This window comes from Fringilla coelebs (assembly GCF_963513975.1).
Source record: "Fringilla coelebs genome assembly, chromosome: 20".
In the NCBI taxonomy this organism is placed as follows: Eukaryota; Metazoa; Chordata; class Aves; order Passeriformes; family Fringillidae; genus Fringilla; species Fringilla coelebs.
The window spans coordinates 4,923,823-4,942,442 of NC_140046.1; the positions used below are offsets into that span (position 1 = coordinate 4,923,823).

Here is an 18,620-nt window from a genome sequence, read left to right on the forward strand (position 1 = left end):
GCCTCGGGGGCGGCCCCGGACGGGGCGGGCCGGGCCGGGCCGGGCGGAGCTGCGCGGGCGCGGGGCCATGGCGGAGCCGCTGTGGCGAACGCCGCCGGCCCGGCTGGCCCCGCCGCACGTCTACCGCATGGCGGGCGCGCTGGGCGCCGAGCTGCGCCGCCTGTCCGCCCGCTTCGGGCCCGACGCCGTAGCCGGGCTGGTGCCGCCCGTGGTGCGGCTGCTGGAGCTGCTCGAGGCGCTGGTGGCCCCGCCGGGCGCTGAGGGGGAGGCGCCGGCAGCGGCGGCCGGGCCGCAGGAGGCGGAGGTGAGCGGGGAGCTGGGAGCCGCTGGCGCGGAGCCACGCGTGTCCCCGCGGGAGTGGCCGTGGGGACGGCGCCGAGCCGGCTGATGGCTTTTCCCGGGGCATGGGGCTGACACGCGTGTCCCACGTTTTGTGAGACGGCTCCGACTCCGCTGTTCCCTTTACCCGGGGACGGCTCCGGCCCCGCTGTTCTGCATCCCCTAGAGCGGCTGCGATGTTCTCCCAGGGGATGCTGTCCCTGCTCTCCCCCATCCCCTGGGACAGCTCTGACCTCGCTCTCCCTGTCCTCTAATATGGGTCTGACCCTGCTGTCCCCCATCCTTTGGGATAGCTCCGACCTGTCTGGCCCAGTTGTTCCCCCAGGCTGGTTCTAACACAGCTGTCCTCCATTCCGGGGTGGTGGCACTGGCCACACTGTCCCCCATCCCCTGGAACAGCTCTGATCTCGCTATCCCTGTCCTCTGGTATGGGTCTGACCCAGCTGTCCCCCTTTCCGGGGTAGTGGCACTGTCCCCCATCCCCTGGAAAGCCTCTGACCCGGCTGTCACCGTCCACTGGTCCTGGCTGTCCTGGCTGTTTCTGCCCCCGGGGGTGGCTCTGACCCGGTGTCCCCGGTGTCCCCGTCCCCCAGGACCCGGAGCAGAGGCTGTGGGAGGCCGAGCGCCGGGAGCGAGCCCTGCACGGCCGCCTGGCCTGCCTGGAGGAGCAGAACCGCCAGCTCCTGGGGCAGCTTGCCGAGAGCCAGTCCCAGGAAGGTGGGTGTCCCCGTGGGTTTGGGGTCCCCCGATGCCACCGGGTGTCCCTGTGGAGCGGCAGGCTGGGTGCAGGGCTGAACCTGTTCTTCTGGAGCCTGGAATGCTGCTCTCCTTTCCCTCACCTTGGAGACCTGTCCTAGCAGGGAACATAGGCATTACCTTGTTCTGCAATTCACAGGGATCCCAAACCTCCAGAGCACCTTGAAAGCCCCCAGGAGGGTGGTGGAGGCAGGCACAGGGTCTGGGCTGCTGTGGCAACACAAGGATGTTCCAGGAATGGTCTAAAACTCTCAGTTCCCTTCTTTGCACTGTGAGATTACCAGGAACAAGTCAGACTTTGCAGAAGCACTGAGGAACTTTGTAGTGTTGTGGGCTTGGAGGAGGCCCTGGGGACTCTGACTCCTGTCCACCCTGTGTGGTCTCAGACAGCACGGCACGGAAGGAGCGGGAGGTGATGCTGAGGCTGAAGGAGGTGGTGGACAGGCAGAGGGATGAGCTCCGTGCCCAGGCCCACGAGATCGTCTGCAAGAGCCGGGACACGGAGGCGGTGAGGGCGTGGGAGCTCCGGGGTGTGGTGTGCCAGGGCCCAGGGAGCTGCTTTCATGTCACATCCCCCCGCCCCGGGGCTGTCACAGCTGCTGAACCTGCTGGGGCAGGTGGCACTGCTGTCCCTGGGTGGGGGCACTGCCTCACCTCTGGCTGCCCTGGGCCCTCCAGCTGCAGGAACAGCTCCATCGCTTCATGGCCATGAACGAGGAGCTGCGGCACAAGGTGGCCGTGGTGCAGGCTCAGCTCAAGAGTGCTCTGGAGCAGAAGTCAGACCTGGAGGCTGCCATGCTGCAGAGCCAGAGGGAAATGAGCAGGAGGAGCAGGACAACCCTGGAGAGCCAGCAGCCAGAGCCTGGTGTGGTGAGTGTGAGCTGATCTCACACCAGAGCCTGGTGTGGTGAGTCTGAGCTGATCTCACACCAGAGCCTGGTGTGGTGAGTGTGAGCTGATCTCACACCAGAGCCTGGTGAGGTGAGTGTGAGCTGATCTCACACCAGAGCCTGGTGAGGTGAGTCTGAACTGACCCTGCACCAGAGTCTGGTGTGGTGAGTCTGAGCTGATCTCACACCAGAGCCTGGTGTGGTGAGTCTGAGCTGATCTCACACCAGAGCCTGGTGTGGTGAGTCTGAGCTGTGGCCTTGCTGCTGCTGGGCATCACCAACACTGACCCCACGTTCCCAGCCTTGTGTGGAGCTTTTGGCACACCCAGACATGGCTATTCAAGGAAACCCCACAGCTGAAAACTGAACAGTATGGTGTCTGCAATTCCACTAACACCTTCTCTGTAGAAGCTGTTATGGGTGGAGTAAGATGAGGTGACAGGAGTTAAAAGTAGATGGGACACAGAGGATGAGGGAGATTTGCCACGTGTGGTTGCTGGCTGAGATGAGGACATTCTTGAGACTTTTCCATTTTTGCCTGCATGTGCACCCAGCCTTTGGGTGGGGGTTGTGAGGTCTCTGCTTGCCTGCTGACTCTCTTTCCATCCCCTCCAGGAGGGAGCCCTGTCACCCTCAGAGGAGCTGCAGCACCAGGATGGGGGCAGGAGCCCTGCTCACTGCTGCTTCTCCAAGGAAGAGCTGCAGCAGATCCTGCAAGAGAGGAATGAGCTCAAGACCAACCTGTTCTTGGTGCAGGAGGAGCTGGCCTATTACCAGAGGTGAGTCCTGTCCCTGCAGCCACCCCTGGCCCATCAGAGGCTGCTCCCACTACAGTCAGGGCAGAGTCTTCCCAGGCTCTTGGTTAACCAGCTGACTGCTTTTTACCAGGGAGCTGCTGAACGAGGAGAGAATTCCCAGCTTCTTCCTAGATGCAATGAAGTCAAATATCAAAAAACAGAGGAAAAAAATCAGAGCCAAAATGCTGGGAACGACAGAGGAGTCGGCGAGCAGGTGAGTCAGGCTGGGGGCTGGGATCCTCCCGTGCAGGGTGGGGGCTGGCTGCCCTGCTCCAGTTTCCACGTGCTTGGTGCCCTGGATTGGAACCTCCTCAAGCCCAGAGCTGCCTCCTCCCTCCAGAGATCAAAGGTTTGATGTCTGCAGTTAATGTGTTGCTCTGGCATAGCTGTGCCACAGGGGCTGGGCTTTGTGCTGCAGCTCATGTGTCCCTGTCACCAGTCAGGCATGGCCTAGCCAAATGCCACTTGTCCCTGCGTGCATGTGACAAAAGGGAGGTGAGGTGGTGGCACTGGGAGCACTGGACAAACTCCAGAGGGCTCCAGCACTTGCTGCTGTGGCTCAGTGCAGGTTTACCCCCATTTCTTTGTGCAGTGATGAAGAGGAGGGCTCCTGGCTCCCTGGTCATGGCACAGACTGTGTGGATGCTCAGCCTCCAGAATCCAAAATTAGGAGCTTGTAAGTTTGCTCCTGTGCTGGTAGGGACAGGAGGCTCTGCCAGTGGAGAGGTTTGGGGTTTGGCTGGGACCTGGCAGCTGTGGAGCTTGGATGTGATGGGAAGAGAGTCAGCAGACTGGTGCAGGGCTGGCAGGGATGCTGCCAAAGCAGGGGTTGCTGGTTTAGGGGCATCTGCCTTGTCCTGGGTGCCACAAGCTCCCAGGGCCCACAGCCAGGCTGTGTCCTGCTGCCACCACCACAGAGGGAGGTTGGGATTCTACACCCTCCCTGAGGAGGTTCTTCTCCCCCATAGCCCTTATCTGCTCTCTCTGCAGTTTTGGGCTGTGGTATCAGGGCAGCAGCAAAGACCCCCCCACATCCAGCTGCTCCGGAACCTGGGAAATCATCGACTCACTGGACACACAGCTGGAGCCAGAGGGAGAGAGCAAGGCAGGGTCCAGCTGCCCTGACAGAGCCACAGCACCACTCTGACCCCACGGGAACAGGAGCAGGATCTGTCCTCGCAGCAGAACTTCCTGGATCCTCTTCTTCCAGTGGATTCAAGAGCAGCACAGCAGCCCTGGCACTTCCTGGTGCTGTGGTGGTGGCAAAGCCACAGCATGGGCAGGTTCCTGCAAACCCACTGGGACACTTGGATGTGGGCTGCCAGCCTGGCCTGGGACAGCTCAGCACCTCTGGGCATCTCTGCCCACCAGCCACCCTGTCACTGTGCCCACAGCTTAGCTACAGAGGGGCCCTCACAGCTGTGCCCCCTCCCCACTGCTCCCTGCTTGCAGCTCAGCATAGTGGGGGTCTGCACCGTCTTCCTTCTCCACCCCCCAAAAGGGATCTTCCCATTCCCTGGTGGCTCTTTGCAAACCCCTCTGCTCACAGCCCACGATTCCATTGCCCCATCCTGCTCTGTAGGTTTGTTTCACCTCACCCCTTTGTGTCTGTAGCTCCGCAATCCCTGCAGTGTGAAGGTCCAGCTGGGGTGTCCTGGGGTCCCCACATGGCTGGGAGGGGCTGAGCACACTGCACTGGGTGTCCAGGTGCTCCTGTGGCTGGGAGCCATCAGGATCAGCACTGCCAGGGCCACTCCTGCACTTCTCAGGCATGGGGTGAATCAGTTTTGTACTGGCACCTCTTCCTGCCACCTCTGGGACCTGGCAGACTGGAACAATCCTTGTGTTCATGGGGGCATCAGTCCCCTCAGATCAGGTACTTTCTACCTTTAATTTGGAAATAAATCAGTCTCTTGTTTTTCCTCTGAGGTTCTGCCTGCAGCCTCTGCTCTCTGCTTGGGGAGGGCTGGGTGATGCTCCCAGATTTCCTTTAACCTTCTCCTAATGGCTGTGCCCCCTTCTGGTGGGTCAGCTGTGATGGGGAGGGGGCTCCAGAGGGGTGATCCCACAGTGCTGGGCATGGAGGAGTTAATTCCTGCATGGCCAAGGGGAGCACTGTGCTTCCAACCCGGAGCCCCCCCGGCTGAGCTGGCCTTGAGTAGGAAAAAGGTGTTTCCTGTGCATCTGCTGACACAAAGCTCCTGGGGACGTGGCGAGGTGGGACAGTGGCCAGCAGCCCTTCAAAGGCCAGCATAGGTCAGGCTGTGTTGCCATGGGGGACATGGGGACCCCTCCTCTGAGCCCCTGCCAGGAGCTGGCAGTGCCATGGGGTGGCTCGTGGGGGTTGAGGCAGGGGGTGGCACTGGATGCCTTGTTTGCGTTGGGGGGACGTTGGCTAAAGCAGTTTTGGGGGAGATGGAGGAGGGCACAGGGATAGTGTGGTGACACAGGTGAGATGTTCAGGCAGGTACCAGCCCCTGTGTGGCTGCGTTGAGCCCCTGGATGCCCCTTTCTGTGGCAGGGTGGCAGCCAGGGCCAGAAATAGCCCGGGCAGCAGCATTCCCTGCTCCCCCTCCCTGCCGCACCCCTGACGTCTGGATCGGGGCGCCTCCTCCCGCGTTTCCTCAGGAAGAAACCCAAGGCTGGAGGGAGGAAGAGGCCGCCCCACGGGTGGGACGGGACAGACGGGACACAGGGACACCAGCGTGGGGCTGGGGAGCCACCAGGACTGGGGCCCTGGTGCCCTGCTGGGATGGAGAGCGCCCGGCCCATCCTCTGCCTCCAGCTGTGGCTGTGGGTGCAGAGCTCTGCCCAGGAGCTCGACCCTGAGGGCAGGAATGTCTGCAGGTAGGTGCCACGGGGGTCCCCACCTGTGTCATCTCCTGGGGCCTCTCAGCAGCCCCAGAGGGTTGCTGTCCATCCCTCCTCCCATGGACAGAGATGTGCAGCCTGGCACAGGGTGGGTGCAGACTGGGGTGGTGCTGGGGAGCATGGCTGGGCCATGTCTGGGCATTTGGGGCATCAGATCCCTTTTCCAGGGCTTATTTCTCATTCACCCTCGGAGTGCAGGGCAATGGGGCAATATGGGACCCACGGCAAAACTCTTTGAGGGGAAATGTCACTGTAGCAAACCCCAAAGAGCTTTGGGACTGATGTCCCCTAAATTTGTTGCCACATTGCCTCTCCCATTGTCTCACATCAATGGTGATGCCTTTCATGACCTTCACTTCAGTGCCTCATTTCTGCACTGCTGGTGAAGCTTTGAGCTTCTCACAGGCATGGGACACCCGGCACGGCTCCGTGGGGACATTCCCAGCCCAGCCCAGCCGCCCACTCGGGCTGCAGCCTTCTAAATTTCCTTCTATTTTTCTGGTTTCCTTCCGGAGCGTTGCCCTGGGGGCCACGCCGCCTTCTCAGCACTGGGGCAAGGGTCGCTTCGCCTGGGCCGGAGCCATGGAGCCGCCCTGGCCCCCCCGGCCCTGGCTGACACCCCCGGTCTCTCCCGCAGGTTCCCGGCCGGCCCGGAGTGCTGTCCCGGCTGGAGGCAGGAGGGGAGGGCGTGCACGGTCGGTGAGTGATGGATGGGGGTGAATCCCAAAGCGTGGTCCCCACGCTCACCCAGGCGGATCCTGTGAGTGTTGGGAGAAGCCCTGCAGCTCTCTTGGAGCGGTGCCAGTGGGGTCCCGCCCCTAGGGGAGCCCCAGCTGCTGATGGCGCTGCAGCTGAGCCGGAGGGATGGAGCGGGAAGCGGGATGGTGCTTTCCCTGGGAATGCTGACCCTAAGGGAGCGGGGTGGGTGGCAGGTGGGGTGTGAGCCCCGGCCAGAGAGTGCTGAGTGCCTTTCCTGCCTCGACAGCCGTGTGCGAGGGGGAGGACGCCTGCAGAGAGGGCGAGGTGTGCGTGAAACCCGGGCTGTGCCGCTGCCCACCCGGCTTCTTCGGAGCAGACTGCAGCTCCCGTGAGTGCCCGCCCCGCGCTCAGCCCCTGCCATCCCCCTTTAAATCCAGCTGGATGCTCGGGGAGCTGCCGGGCTTCTCCCCATCCCGCCTGTGTCCTTTCCCCTCGCAGGCTGCCCCGAGCAGTACTGGGGCCACGACTGCAAGCGGAGCTGCCCGTGCCACCCCAACGGGCGCTGCGACCCCGTCAGCGGCCACTGCACCTGCGACCCCAACCACTGGGGAAGGCTCTGCCAGTTCTCCTGCCAGTGCGGCCCCCACGGCCGCTGCGACCCCCTGACCGGCGCCTGCCACTGCGAGCCGGGCTGGTGGGCACCCAGCTGCAGGAAGCAATGCCAGTGCAACCCCTCCACCTCGCAGTGCGACCCCCTGAGCGGGCTGTGCCGCTGCCTGCCGGGCTGGTGGGGCAGGAGGTGCAGCTTCAAGTGCTCCTGCAACGTCTCGCCCTGCGCGCAGGAGACGGGCAAGTGCGAGTGCCTGCCTGGCTACTGGGGACCGGCGTGCCAGCGGCGCTGCGACTGCGGGCACGGCTCCTGCAGTCCTGTCAGCGGCCACTGCACCTGCGAGCCCGGCTACCAGGGCAGGAGCTGCCGGGACCCCTGTCCCGCAGGGAAATACGGATCTCAGTGCGTGCACAGGTGAGGTGGGGGAGCCGCGGGATCCAGCGGGCTGCAGTCAGATCTTGGGGGAAGGCAGTGTACCTGTATCTGTCCCTTTGGCTGGGCAGGGAGACCTGTCCTGGGTTTGAGCATCCCAGGCTGGATGCAGCATCAATGTTGCCCCAAAAGAAACACCTCGCTAATGCCAGCAGAAAGTGTCACCCTAAAATCTGATTGTCCTTAATCTCGCTCCTCATGGTGATAAAGCAGCACCTCCCAACTCAGAACACTCTGTGGTGCTGCCCTCCTCTCTTGCTACCACAGAGCATTAGGCACCACTGTGTATTTCTCTTGGTCTAAAATGACGCTCAATGATTTTGTGTAGTGAAACCTGCTTTTTTGTGGGGTGAAAGCTGCTTTTTAGGGGTGCAAGGGTGAGCGTTGTGACCTCAGTGCCTCTCTGCCCACACAGCTGTGGGAGCTGCAAGCGCAGCCAGCCCTGCTCACCCGTGGATGGTTTCTGCCTGGCCTGCCAGCCCGGCTGGAATGGGACCCTCTGCAAGGATCCCTGTGCTCCTGGATTCCATGGGGATGGCTGCCTCCAGCCGTGTCCCCGCTGCCAGCACGGGGAGCCCTGTGACCCCCAGACTGGGTCCTGCCTGCGCTGTGACCCCGGCTGGACAGGACCCAGGTATGCCCGGGGTGAGGCCCCTGGTCCCTGGGGGTGTCCCTGCTCTGGGGTGCAGTCTCTGATGCTTTGCTCTGTTTTGGCAGCTGCAACAGCTCCTGCCCCGTGGGCACCTTTGGTGATGGCTGCCAGTTCCTCTGCCCCGAGTGTGTTTCAGGGAGCTGTGACCCCGTGACAGGAGTTTGCATCTGCCAGGCAGGCTACTGGGGAGACAGGTAACACCAGGAAAATGCTGGGATAACACGGGGAGTGGGGCTGGGCTGGAGCCTCGCTCTCTCTGGGGGCATTTCCCTCCTTTCCTCTCTCTTCCAGCTGCAACGACACGTGTCCTGAGGGGTATTTTGGAGTGAATTGTTCCTCACCCTGCCAGTGCTCCCGGGGGACCTGCGACCCTGTGCAGGGTGACTGTGTGCTGAGTAAGATTAACCTCACATTTCTGGGCAAGGGATGGTCACATCCTCACTGGGGAAGGTGCTGGGGGGCTGGGATGCATCCTGGTGCCTCCTGGCCCCACCGGGAGTTGTCAGCTCCTGCTCTCTCCATGCAGAGCTGTTCTGTAGGTGTCACAGCCACAGGACATGCCAGACTCAGCCCATTTCCTCACGCAGGTTTGAAGGACCACGGAGTCCTCGCAGCTGCCGTCCTTGTCCCCCTCCTGCTGCTGCTGCTCTGTGTCGTCTGCTGCTGCTGTGGTGCTGGCTCAGCAGATGCCAGAGACAGGTATTTTTCCATATTTTTCAGCCTTTGACACAAAACCCCATGTCCCGTGTCCCTTGATGTCCATCTCTGCTCTGCAGGGCGGCTGTGCCAGACGATGATGTGGTGGCCAGGATGAAGCACCACGTGCGGGGGGTGCTGGCCAACCTCAGTGCTCTCATGCCCTGCTTTAACCTGGGTACCTCGAAACTTCCCAAAGTCACAGGTGAGCAAAGCAGAGCTGCCCACAGCACTTCCAGAAGTGCTGCACTCTCTGCCTGGAGGGAAGGCTGAAACCCCACACCCCTGAGCACCCTGGGGTGCTCTAGTTCACCTGGGTGTCTTCTCTTCCCCAGTTTCTCACCACGACATGGAAATCCCCTACAACCCCAGCTTCATCGAGCCCCCATCGTCTGCGTGGGTTTCAGACAGCTCCTTCTCCTCCTTCGACACCGACAACGAGGGACCCGAGTACTCCGTCCCTCCCAGAGAAGGTGACGCCCATGGCTGCTCCTCCTCCTCCTCTGCGATCACCTCTGGGGTCAATCCTGGCCGTCCCAGGGAGCTGCGCTTGGCGCAGACAGTGTTTATTTCCTTGTCCTTGTTTTCCTGTCTGCAGGGCTGTGTTTGGCTGCGTGCGATGGGACGTGCCCAGTGGGGCAACCCCATTTCACAACCTCCTCCTTGGGAAACGATCCCAGGGACAATCCTATTGCATCAGCTCCTGTCCCAATGTCCCCAATTATGTCCCCGGGCAGGGTGGCAGCTGCGGCAGTTGTAACACGTGTCACCTTGTCCCACAGGCATCCCGCTGCTGGGCGGGGCTGAGTTGCAGGACGGGGCATCCCCCCCTGGCGAGGCGCTCCCGGACCCGTCCGCCTTCGACTCCGAGGATGTCTCTCAGCCCTTCGCCATCCCCCGCACCTCCAGCATCGCCAAGGCCAAGCGACCCTCTGTGTCCTTCGCCGAGGGGACAAAATTCGGGGCGGCCGAGACCCCCAGCCCCAGCCGAAAGCCCAAGGCCCCGTGGGGCTCATCCAGGCTGACCCCACCGCCGGGGGACGCGGCGGCCGAGCCCCCCAGCGAGAGCCCGGCCAGCGATTGCTACGAGAACGCCGAGCCCCTCAGCAAGGGGGACGAAAGCCACCGGCCATCGCCTCGGGCCACCCCGGGGGGACGCCGCAGGGTGGTGTCCAGCACCAGGCATGTGGCCCAGAGAGTGGAGGCGCTGGAAGCAGCTGCGAGATGCGGCAGCTGGGAGGCCAAGGGGAAGGAACCCAATGTCACCACCATCTACATGATGGTGGGCACGGCCGGGCAGGACCCCAAGGCGGAGGGGACTGGCGAGGGACCGGTCCAGGCTGTGCTGAAGCGTCTGGGCAGCTTGCAGAGGGGCAAGTGGGCTGCGAAGGAGGAGCCCAAGGTGAGGAGGAGCATGGAGGCCATCCAGAAACCTCCTCGCCGGGCCCTGGCGCAGCGCAGGGACTCGGAGAACAGCTGCAAGCAGAGGGAGAGTGTGCCGGGGGCTCCTGCCGAGTCAGCCCCGGGCAAGCAGCAGCATCCCGCTGCGAAAAGACTGTCCCTCCTCCTCGCATCTCTCTCGTCAAAAAACACCGGTGCCCAGGACGGGGCCAGCGAAACCGTAGGTGCCACAGAGAAGGGCAAAAGCCCGGAGTTAGTTGGCAGCCTCGAAAGGAAGGGACAGGCTGCCGCGGAGGAAGAGCCGAAATATGAGAACGTGGCCAGCAGCGGTGCTGATTCGCCCTCCGGCCCCGGCAAAGAGCCGCCGGCCACCCCTCCGGCCACCTGAGCCGGCACCGCCCGGGCTGGGGCCGCGGGAGCACCGGGCTCCTCCAACCCCAGCCTGGGGGAGCCGAGGGCCCGCTCCGAGCTGTGAACTGCAGAAGCATCGAGCCTTCCTGGTGACCCGCTCTGCTCTGGAGCCTCGGTGGGGCCACAGCGGGGACAGCCTGTGGGGCTGTGGTGCTTGAGGGCTGTTTTCTGCCCCTCCCTGCCCTACCAGCCCCACTCGTGTCTGCACAGCCCCGGGGGACAGCGATGCTCGGGATGCTGTGGTGGCACCCTCAAGTCCCTGTCACCACTAGGGACATACCCAGTGCAGGGCTGCTGAGTGCTCAGCTGGGAAACGCGTGCATAAAATCCCATCTCACCCCTTTCGATTTCCACCTTTCCCTGCCACAATTCCAGTGAGGCAGCTCAGAGCCTCTTGCTGGAAAGATGTTTCTCACGGAAGGGGAGTGTTTTGTGGAGCTGGTTTGAGGAGAGATGATAGGCTGCCACAAGCAGCTTCAGAGAAAATTAATTTTAGCTGCTTATCTCAAAGGGTATCTGGGTCTGCAGGGGTTTATCTGTGTGGCTCTGGCTTCTGTGGCAGGCCCTGGCTGCCTTTGCTTCCATGTGGAAAAGCTCGTGGCAGGACACAGGTTGTAGTGACAGCCTTTTAAACTCCACACAGTTCCAAGCTGCAGTTGTGCAAACATGGCAGCTGGGCAATGACCATCAAGCTGTGCACCTGGCACCATGCTGATAAGGATGGAATTTGCCTGGAAAATGGGATTTCCACGGGTGCCCTAAGCTCCTGCCACCTCCCACGCCTCATTCCTGCTGTGAAGGCAGCTGAGATGCCAAAGAGGATTTGCAGAGTGATCTGGTTTTAGATGTATCTAAGTAGTAGAAGGTTTTTGTGTATTTTTTTTTCTCTTATTTCACTTGGTGTGAAAGCCTTGGAATGAAAATTAAATGCCCTTCAGGAGATGGGTTTCCCAGCCACCGTTTGAGTCAAAGATACAACCAGGAATATTCTCCAGAGTGTGGAAACTGTCAGCAGCCTTAGGCTTTCCGTTTGGGAATTTTTTTTTAGATTTTCTGTCTCAGTTGAATTCTGAATTCTCACTCACTGAGCTGAGCCCTGCTCAGAGCCCAAGACTGGAGTGCAGGAGGAATGTGAGTGGGCTGTGAGTGTCCAGAGCCCCTCTGCTGCAGCCTCACACATCATATGCAGAGCTCCACATGAATCCTTCTGGTCTGGCACTGCTCAGCTGGGCTTCAGGGTTTGGGGTGTTTCAGAAAACACAGTGGGTTTTGCTTTTTCCCTTTTGCTTCCCATGGGTGCTTATTCACAGCAAAAGGCACCAGATCCCCACAGTCTGATGTGGCTGAAGCTTCCGGTTTTGCAACCAGCACGAAGCACCCTTTCTTGCAGTGGAATCATCTGCTGCTGTGATTATAACACCAAATATTCTGGCATCCAAATAAAACTGCTCATCCTGGCAGGACTGGAGCAGCAGCCTGTTCTGCACGGGCTTGCTTTTGTTTTGACACCATTTTATGACAGCAGCAGGGACAGTCCCACATTTGATTTATAAGCAGCCATTTTTTTTCCCTAATGGGATGGATATTTTGAGCCTGTGAGCTGAGCAGTGCTGTGCCAGAAGTGAACATCACGTGAGCCAGTTCACTCTGGGTGCAGCATGTAAATAGCTGACAACAACCTGACAGCCTCAAACCAGCGTCTGCTTTGAGAAAACGCTGCTGCTGGGAGAACCTTCCTTGTCCAGGGAGCCAGGATGTTTCCCCTGCTTGAAGATGGAGCATCTTGGCCGTGTTTGGGCAGCGAAAAGGAAACGAGCTGCAGATTTCCAGCGTGTGGCTGCCCATGCACTCTCCTGCAGCGTGGCTGCGCTGGTGTCTGCTTGCTGGGGATGCTTCTGTCGGCTGTGCCGGGGGTTAGCTCTGGGTGTGGGAGGTCTGCAAGGCAGAGCTGGCAGGGGAATCTCTTCCCGTGCTGGATTTCTGACTTTGCAAAGCTGCTGCAGTGTTTAGAAGGCAGGCAGTGGGAAGGGATCCTCGTGCAGGTGCTGCCTGTAAGCGGAGAGGTGTCTGTGTGCTCTGCTGGGGCAGGAGCAGAGGCTGGAGCTCTTCCTGGGGTCTGTCCCATGGGGGTCTGTCCTTGTCATCCAGTCAGCCCTGTCATCTCCTTTCCCAAACTGCCCAAGCCTTTGAAGAGCACCACATCATTTAGCCCAGTGGCTGTGCCAGAGCAGGAGCTGTCACCTCCCTCCCAGCTAAACTCATTCCTGGCCAGTTTCTAAAAACATGTCTCTGTGTCAGTGCTGTTCTTTGGCTTCGCTTTATTTTTTTTCTCCCCATGCTGTTTACTCAATCCCTGGGGTATTTATAGCTGGCCATGGATCACCTGATAGCTTTTCTCCTTCTAGGATAGGAAAACTGAGCCCTCCCTGCTCTTGCTGAGGCAAAGGGTTCCCGTGACCCCAAACAGCCTCCGAACCCTCCTCACGCTCCTCCCCATCACAGTTTGTGTTTCTTGGACACAGCAGCCAGGTCTGGGTGCTGAGGTCTCCTGAGTCTCGTGCTGCCTCAGCCTTCTTCTACCTCTGTTAAACACCTGGCAGGGATCCAGGCTGCCTTGTTTTCTTTGGGCTTTTTGTTTGTTTGTTTGCATTGGCTTAAATCCACTTTCCAGCTGTTGAAACGTTTGATCCCTCTCCCACAGCCAAGGCCGAGGAGTTTCCTCTTCCCACCCGCCACAGGGATGGAGTGGTGGGGACACGTCCGTCTGTCTGGGGCCCTCTGCTTCCTCTGGGGTGTTTACCTGCCACAAAGGCTGTTTTCATCTCCTTTGGCTGAGAAAATGTCCCCTATAAAGATTCTAGGGATTTATGGCCACGTCCTCTGACCCAGGACCTCCCTATTGAGGGAAGGATTTATGGAAGGTCTAGAAATACCTCAGAGGAATGCTCTGAAAAATAATTTAACAGAAAAAAAAGAAGGCAGAGTTGTGGTGAAGTCAGATGTGAAGCTGGCTTGTAATATTACTTTATTTCATGAAACTGGGCTGTATCCCCAGCAGTGGGATCAACAGGTTTAGTGAGGGGGTTTTCCCCCTTTACCCTGCTCACCCCTAAGATGCTGCCTGGAGTATTGTGTCCACTGTGAGGATTCCAACATAAAAAGGACAGGAATGTGTTGGAGCAAGGCTAGAGGAAACTGCAATGATGATCAGAGGCTGGAGCAGCTCTGCTGAGGGAGCTGGGGGCGTTCAGCCTGGAGAAGAGTAAAGGGAAACTGTAGCATTTCCAGTGCCTAAAGGGGATCCGACAGAGCTGGAGAGGGACTTCGGACAAGGGATGGAGTCAGGACAAGGGGGAATGGCTGACAGAGGGCAGACTTAGATGGGATATTGGGAAGAAATTTTTGACTGTGAGGCCCTGGCACAGGTTGCCAACTCCTGCCCCACCCCTGGAACTGCCCAAGGCCAGGTTGGATGGGGCTTGGACCAACCTGATCTGGTGGAAAGTGCTCCTGCCCATGCCAGGGGGTGGAATGAGACAATGTTTTAGGTTTCTTCCAACCCAAACCTTTCTGTGACTCTTTGAATGAGCTGTGTTGTGAGCTGGGGTGTCTCAAGGGCTCATTGCCCCTGTCCAGCTCTGCCATCAGGGTGGTCAGTCCAGGGCTGCTTTGGATGCTGTTCTCAAAATACCCTTTTAATGGGGTGGAGCAGCTTCTCAGGTCTCTCTCCTTGAGCACGACGGGCAGACTTCACAGGACCGATCCGGTGCCCGTACCCACAGCAGACGAGCAATGCCGTTCCCGACACGGTTCCCCGTGCCCGGCGGGGCTGTCCTCCCTCTCAGCAGCCGTTCGGCCGTGAGCGCGGTGCGGCTCCCGCTGCTGCCGCCCGGGGCCGGCGGAGACCGGCGGAGAGCGGCAGCGAACCCCGCGGGGCGGTCCCGCTGTCCCCGCGCCGGGCCGGGCGGGGGAGCCGCATCGCCTCCACCGCCGATCCCGGGTTTGTCGCTGTTCCCTGGAAGGCGGCGAGCCCGACCACCGCTCGGGGCTGTGTGTGTGGGTCTGTGTGTGTGTGAGGGTCTGTGTGCGTGAGGGTCTGTGTGCGTGTGAGGGTGTGTGTGTGAGGGTGTGTGTGTGAGGGTACTGGGGGTACCTGCAGACCGGGAGGTATTGGATATCAGGACGTACTACAGGAGTACCGCGGGAGTCCCGCCGAGTGAAAAAAATACCGGAGGAGAAAAATATCTCTGTGTGTGTGTGTGAGGGTCTGTGTGTGTGTGAGGGTCTGTGTGTGTGTGAGGGTCTGTGTGTGTGTGAGGGTCTGTGTGTGTGAGGGTCTGTGTGTGTGTGAGGGTCTGTGTGTGTGTGAGGGTCTGTGTGTGTGTGAGAGTCTGTGTGTGTGAGGGTCTGTGTGTGTGTGTGAGGGCCTCTGTGTGTGAGGGTCTCTGTGTGAAGGTACTGGGGGTAGCTGCAGACCGGGAGGGGTCCCGGGGGATATCGAGGCGTACTACAGGAGTACCGGGGGAATCCCGGCGAGTACCGGAGGAAAAAAAATATCAGGGGATATCTGTGAGTGAGAGGTACTTGGGGAATAGCGGGGAGCAAATATCGGGCGTTACCGGGGGGAAGAAATGGGGAGAAGATATCGGGGGGTACCGTGGGATCCCGGGGTAAAATCCCGGGGGGTCCCGGGAGGAGATATCGCAGATCCCGTGGGGGGATCCCGTGGGGGGACATCGGGAGTATCCGCGGGGTCCCGGGCTAAGATCCCGGGGGGATCCCGTGGGGCCATGAGGGGGTCCCGGGGGGGGCCGTGAGGGGGCGGGGGGGGGCGCGAACCGGCACGTGCCCCAGCGGCAGCGGCGCGCGCGGCCATTGGCCGAGGCGGAGGCCAATCAGCGGGCGCGCCTGTTTTGCCTCGGAGGCCGGATAAAAAGCCCGGGTGGGACCGCGGCGGAGCGGAGCGGGCGCGGCACCGGCGGTGAGCGGGGCACGGCACCGGGGGCGGCCGGAGCACCCTGGGGTTGGCATGGGAGAGAGAGGGGCACTGGGGAGGGTGGGGGGCATCGGGGGGATTCACGCGTGGGAGTGGCAGGCGGCGGAGGGAGAGCGGATGGAGAGGGGAGCGTGGGTGGGGGGCTGGATGGCGAGGAGGGAGGGGATGCTGCGGGGCTCTTTGGGGTGTGCTGCGGGGCTCCTTGGGGGTGTGGGATGCTGCGGGGGTGATGTGGGGGGTGGGCTATGCTGGGGGACGCTGCGGGGCGGCTGGCAGCAGGGACAGCGGGCTGCGGCTCTTGTCGCAGAGAGGATCGCTGGGCTGGGCAAGGATAGCGGGGCTGGGGAAGGGGCTGTGCAGGGATGAGGAAGAGGAGGAGGTGATGGAGGAAATGCGTGGTGGGCTGTGCTGGGGCAGCGGGCCTGCGCTGTGTGTGTGGGGGGGCGGCTCTGAACCAGCTTCTGTGGCTGGGAGGGGGCCCTGACCCCCAGGCATCAGTGCTGGGTCAGACCCCCGTTCTGCCAAAGCACGCACCCGGTGCTGGGGTCTCTCCAGTTAGGGAAGCTGCCCTGGCTGGCTGTGTGGCCAGTTGCTTTCCCCACAGTGCTGCCTGAGATGCGCCTGGGCTGGGAAAAGCCTCAGCTTGGCTAAAAAGGGCCACCTGCCTTGTGACACTCGGGGCTCCCTGGGGTCAGGTTGTCCCCTTGGCCAGGTGTGTTCCCCAATTTGCTCACTCCCGTGGGCTCCAGGGACAAGTAGAGCTGGACACAGTTAATGCATCTGGGGCAGCCTGGAGATGCCACTGAGCTGCTGTGTCTCCCAGCTGGCTGGCCTGGCAGGCAGCAAAAAGTGCTCCTTGGTGAGCCATTGGTGATTAATTGCATTTATAGACCCCTCACCCACCTTCCAGAGCAAGTCTGTGCTTTTGCACGGGGCAGAACAGACCTGGTGGGGCTCTAAAGCCACCTCTAGGATGCAGGGCTGTGTCCTCCATCCCAGCCTGATGGCAGTGGGGACATCAGGGTCCTGCCCTGGCATTTATTCCCCCAGTGCCTGCCCCGTGCAGGGCCAGCAGGCTCCAGGCTGTTTGCTGCATTTTCATACCTGGTGCTCAGGAAGTGGAACAGAGTCCTTGAGCAGAGCCCTGTGTCACTCAGAGCGATCACCCCAGGGGCTCTTCCAAGGGCACCTCTGCCTCCCCCATCCCTGCAGGTCCCTTGGCAAGCTGGCACCTGCACAGACCAGTTCCGCACCCGAGTGCCTGGCATCCAGCAGGCAGCTCTGCCTGGGTACTTAGTGAGGAGATCCCTTAAACCACGGGGGTTTTTCATGCTCTTTGAGCAGCGTGGACTCACTGGGTGTTGCTCCCTGCAGGTTGAGGTTCTGAAGGAGGAGGCCATCCCCCCCAGGCAGCCATGGCCCCCACGCTGGCCACGGCGCACCGGCGGCGCTGGTGGATGGCGTTCACAGCCATCATCGAGAACCTGCTCTTCTCTGCCGTCCTGCTGGGCTGGGGGTCCCTGCTCATCATGCTGAAGGCAGAAGGGTTTTATTCCTACCTGTGCTACGGGCTAGGTAAGCGTTTTTTGAGCTCGTGTTGGGGTAAGTTGCTGCTGAGGTTTGCTGGTGTGGTTCCCTGCTGCAAGGTGGTGTGGAAGTGGTTGGAGGAGGGCTGAGCTCCACGTTGATCCCAGGAGAGAAGGAGGTGATTTGTGCTCCTTCCTAAAGGCAGTGGCATCCTTGTGATGGTGCAGTGTGCCTGTAGGTGCTGTTGTTTTGTAGGGTGGTTGGGAAAAGGAGCTTTAATGATGGGGTAGGGGTTTTCTGGATGGCCTTTTCTACTTGGCCATGAGTTCTTCCTCTTCAAGGGAAAGCTGGATGGGCTGTGGAGGATAATGACTTGTGGGGAGGCTGTCCTGGGTTTATAAGAGGAACCTTGTCCTTAGTGGTGAGAAAACAAGGAGCATGGGTGGCAGTAGTATCAGGGCAGTTCAGTGCTGAGGAGAATTTGGAGAACTAAATACTGCTGATCATTCCTCTCCTTCTTCAAGTACCCAGGATGTGCTCAAACCAGGCTGTGTTTCTGTGAGGGCTTGAGATTTACCCTCTGCCCCAGCCAGAAGTGACTATCCCTGTTGCAGACACAGCCTGGAAGGGGAGAGAACTTTGTGGTGTGGGAATCTTAGTCCTGGGAAAACAGCCTGGATGTGGACACCTATCTCCAGCCTGGGCATGGAGAGAATTGTGCATCCCACAGAGTGTTTGGGTGGTCAGTGGGGTTAAAAGGAACCCCAGGGTAGAGGTGTGGTGTGGATTTGGAAAGCTGCTGTGGTGGCTGAAGGTTTGCATGTGCTCAGAGAAGGGAAGGGCAGAGTGAAAAGTGGCAGTCTGGGCTCTGTCCAGAGATGTGTGATGGAGACTGAGACTGGATCAGCCCATCTGGGGCTGGTGGAGGAAGCAGTTTGTGAAAAGAGCTGGAGATCGGTGCATGGAGCCTCAACTGAGTGATGGCTGAGAGCAGTGGGGGAAAACTGAGCTGTGGGGAAACAAAGTCCAGACAAAGGTACCTGTGAATGATGTGATGATTCTTTGGGTTTTGCTCATTCATCAGCTGCTTATCTCCCCTGCTTTGTCTACCGGGGCCTGGGTTGGTGCACCTGGCAAACATGCACATGTTTGAGTCTTTTATCAGCTGCAGTTTGGCAGCTCCATCTCCATCCTGTGCTCTGCTCTCGGGGCAGTGCTCCCAAGTGTGTCCCTGTCACTCGGGTCCCCAGGAACACTCCTGTGTGTGAGGGAGACTCCCAGTGCCTGGAGACCCTGCAGGACTTCTGTTCAAGGCTGCTGTGTTCTCTCCACACCAGGGAGACTTTGTCACAGCCAAGAGATCACATTAAACCCATCAGGTGGAGACTTTCTGCCACCCAGATAAAGCACATGGGAGCTGATAAGCAAATGCTGACTGTCTCTGCGAGCAGGCATTTGCTTGTCTGCTTCCTGAGATGTGCTCTGCTGACAAGAACTTCACTTGGGGCCCACCTCGTGCTCTTTGCCTTGACTGCTTTCAGTT

At 60.2% G+C, this 18,620-nt stretch overlaps 3 protein-coding genes across 5 annotated transcripts in view; all 3 read left to right on the forward strand.

Annotated features, from left to right (window-relative positions):
• The first annotated feature begins 48 nt into the window (after positions 1–48).
• RILP (Rab interacting lysosomal protein) lies at positions 49–4,699 on the forward strand. Of its 3 annotated transcripts, XM_084218979.1 has the most exons (8): positions 49–304; positions 933–1,056; positions 1,482–1,603; positions 1,774–1,965; positions 2,601–2,764; positions 2,874–2,996; positions 3,375–3,458; positions 3,773–4,699. In XM_084218979.1, exons 1-8 carry the CDS (start codon positions 68–70, stop codon positions 3,927–3,929), a joined length of 1,203 nt encoding a protein of 400 aa, XP_084075105.1. In that variant the 5' UTR covers positions 49–67; the 3' UTR covers positions 3,930–4,699. The 3 variants fall into 3 exon arrangements, with proteins under 3 accessions (XP_084075105.1, XP_084075106.1, XP_084075107.1); XM_084218980.1 differs by lacking the exon at positions 3,375–3,458; XM_084218981.1 differs by lacking the exon at positions 1,774–1,965.
• Positions 4,700–5,456: 757 nt separating this feature from the next.
• On the forward strand, positions 5,457–12,795 carry SCARF1 (scavenger receptor class F member 1). Its single transcript, XM_084218904.1, has 11 exons — positions 5,457–5,629; positions 6,291–6,352; positions 6,639–6,740; positions 6,851–7,376; positions 7,810–8,028; positions 8,112–8,240; positions 8,338–8,441; positions 8,634–8,745; positions 8,823–8,947; positions 9,078–9,215; positions 9,525–12,795. The coding sequence occupies exons 1-11, from the start codon at positions 5,535–5,537 to the stop codon at positions 10,529–10,531; spliced, it is 2,619 nt and encodes an 872-aa protein (XP_084075030.1). The 5' UTR covers positions 5,457–5,534; the 3' UTR covers positions 10,532–12,795.
• Positions 12,796–15,432: 2,637 nt separating this feature from the next.
• The window catches only part of SLC43A2 (solute carrier family 43 member 2), a 28,586-nt gene continuing 25,398 nt past the window's right edge, over positions 15,433–18,620 (forward strand). The window contains exons 1-2 of the mRNA XM_084219308.1: positions 15,433–15,535; positions 16,925–17,125. Coding sequence (XP_084075434.1) covers positions 16,966–17,125 — 160 coding nt within the window. The 5' untranslated portion in view covers positions 15,433–15,535; positions 16,925–16,965. The remainder of the gene's footprint in view (positions 15,536–16,924; positions 17,126–18,620) is intronic.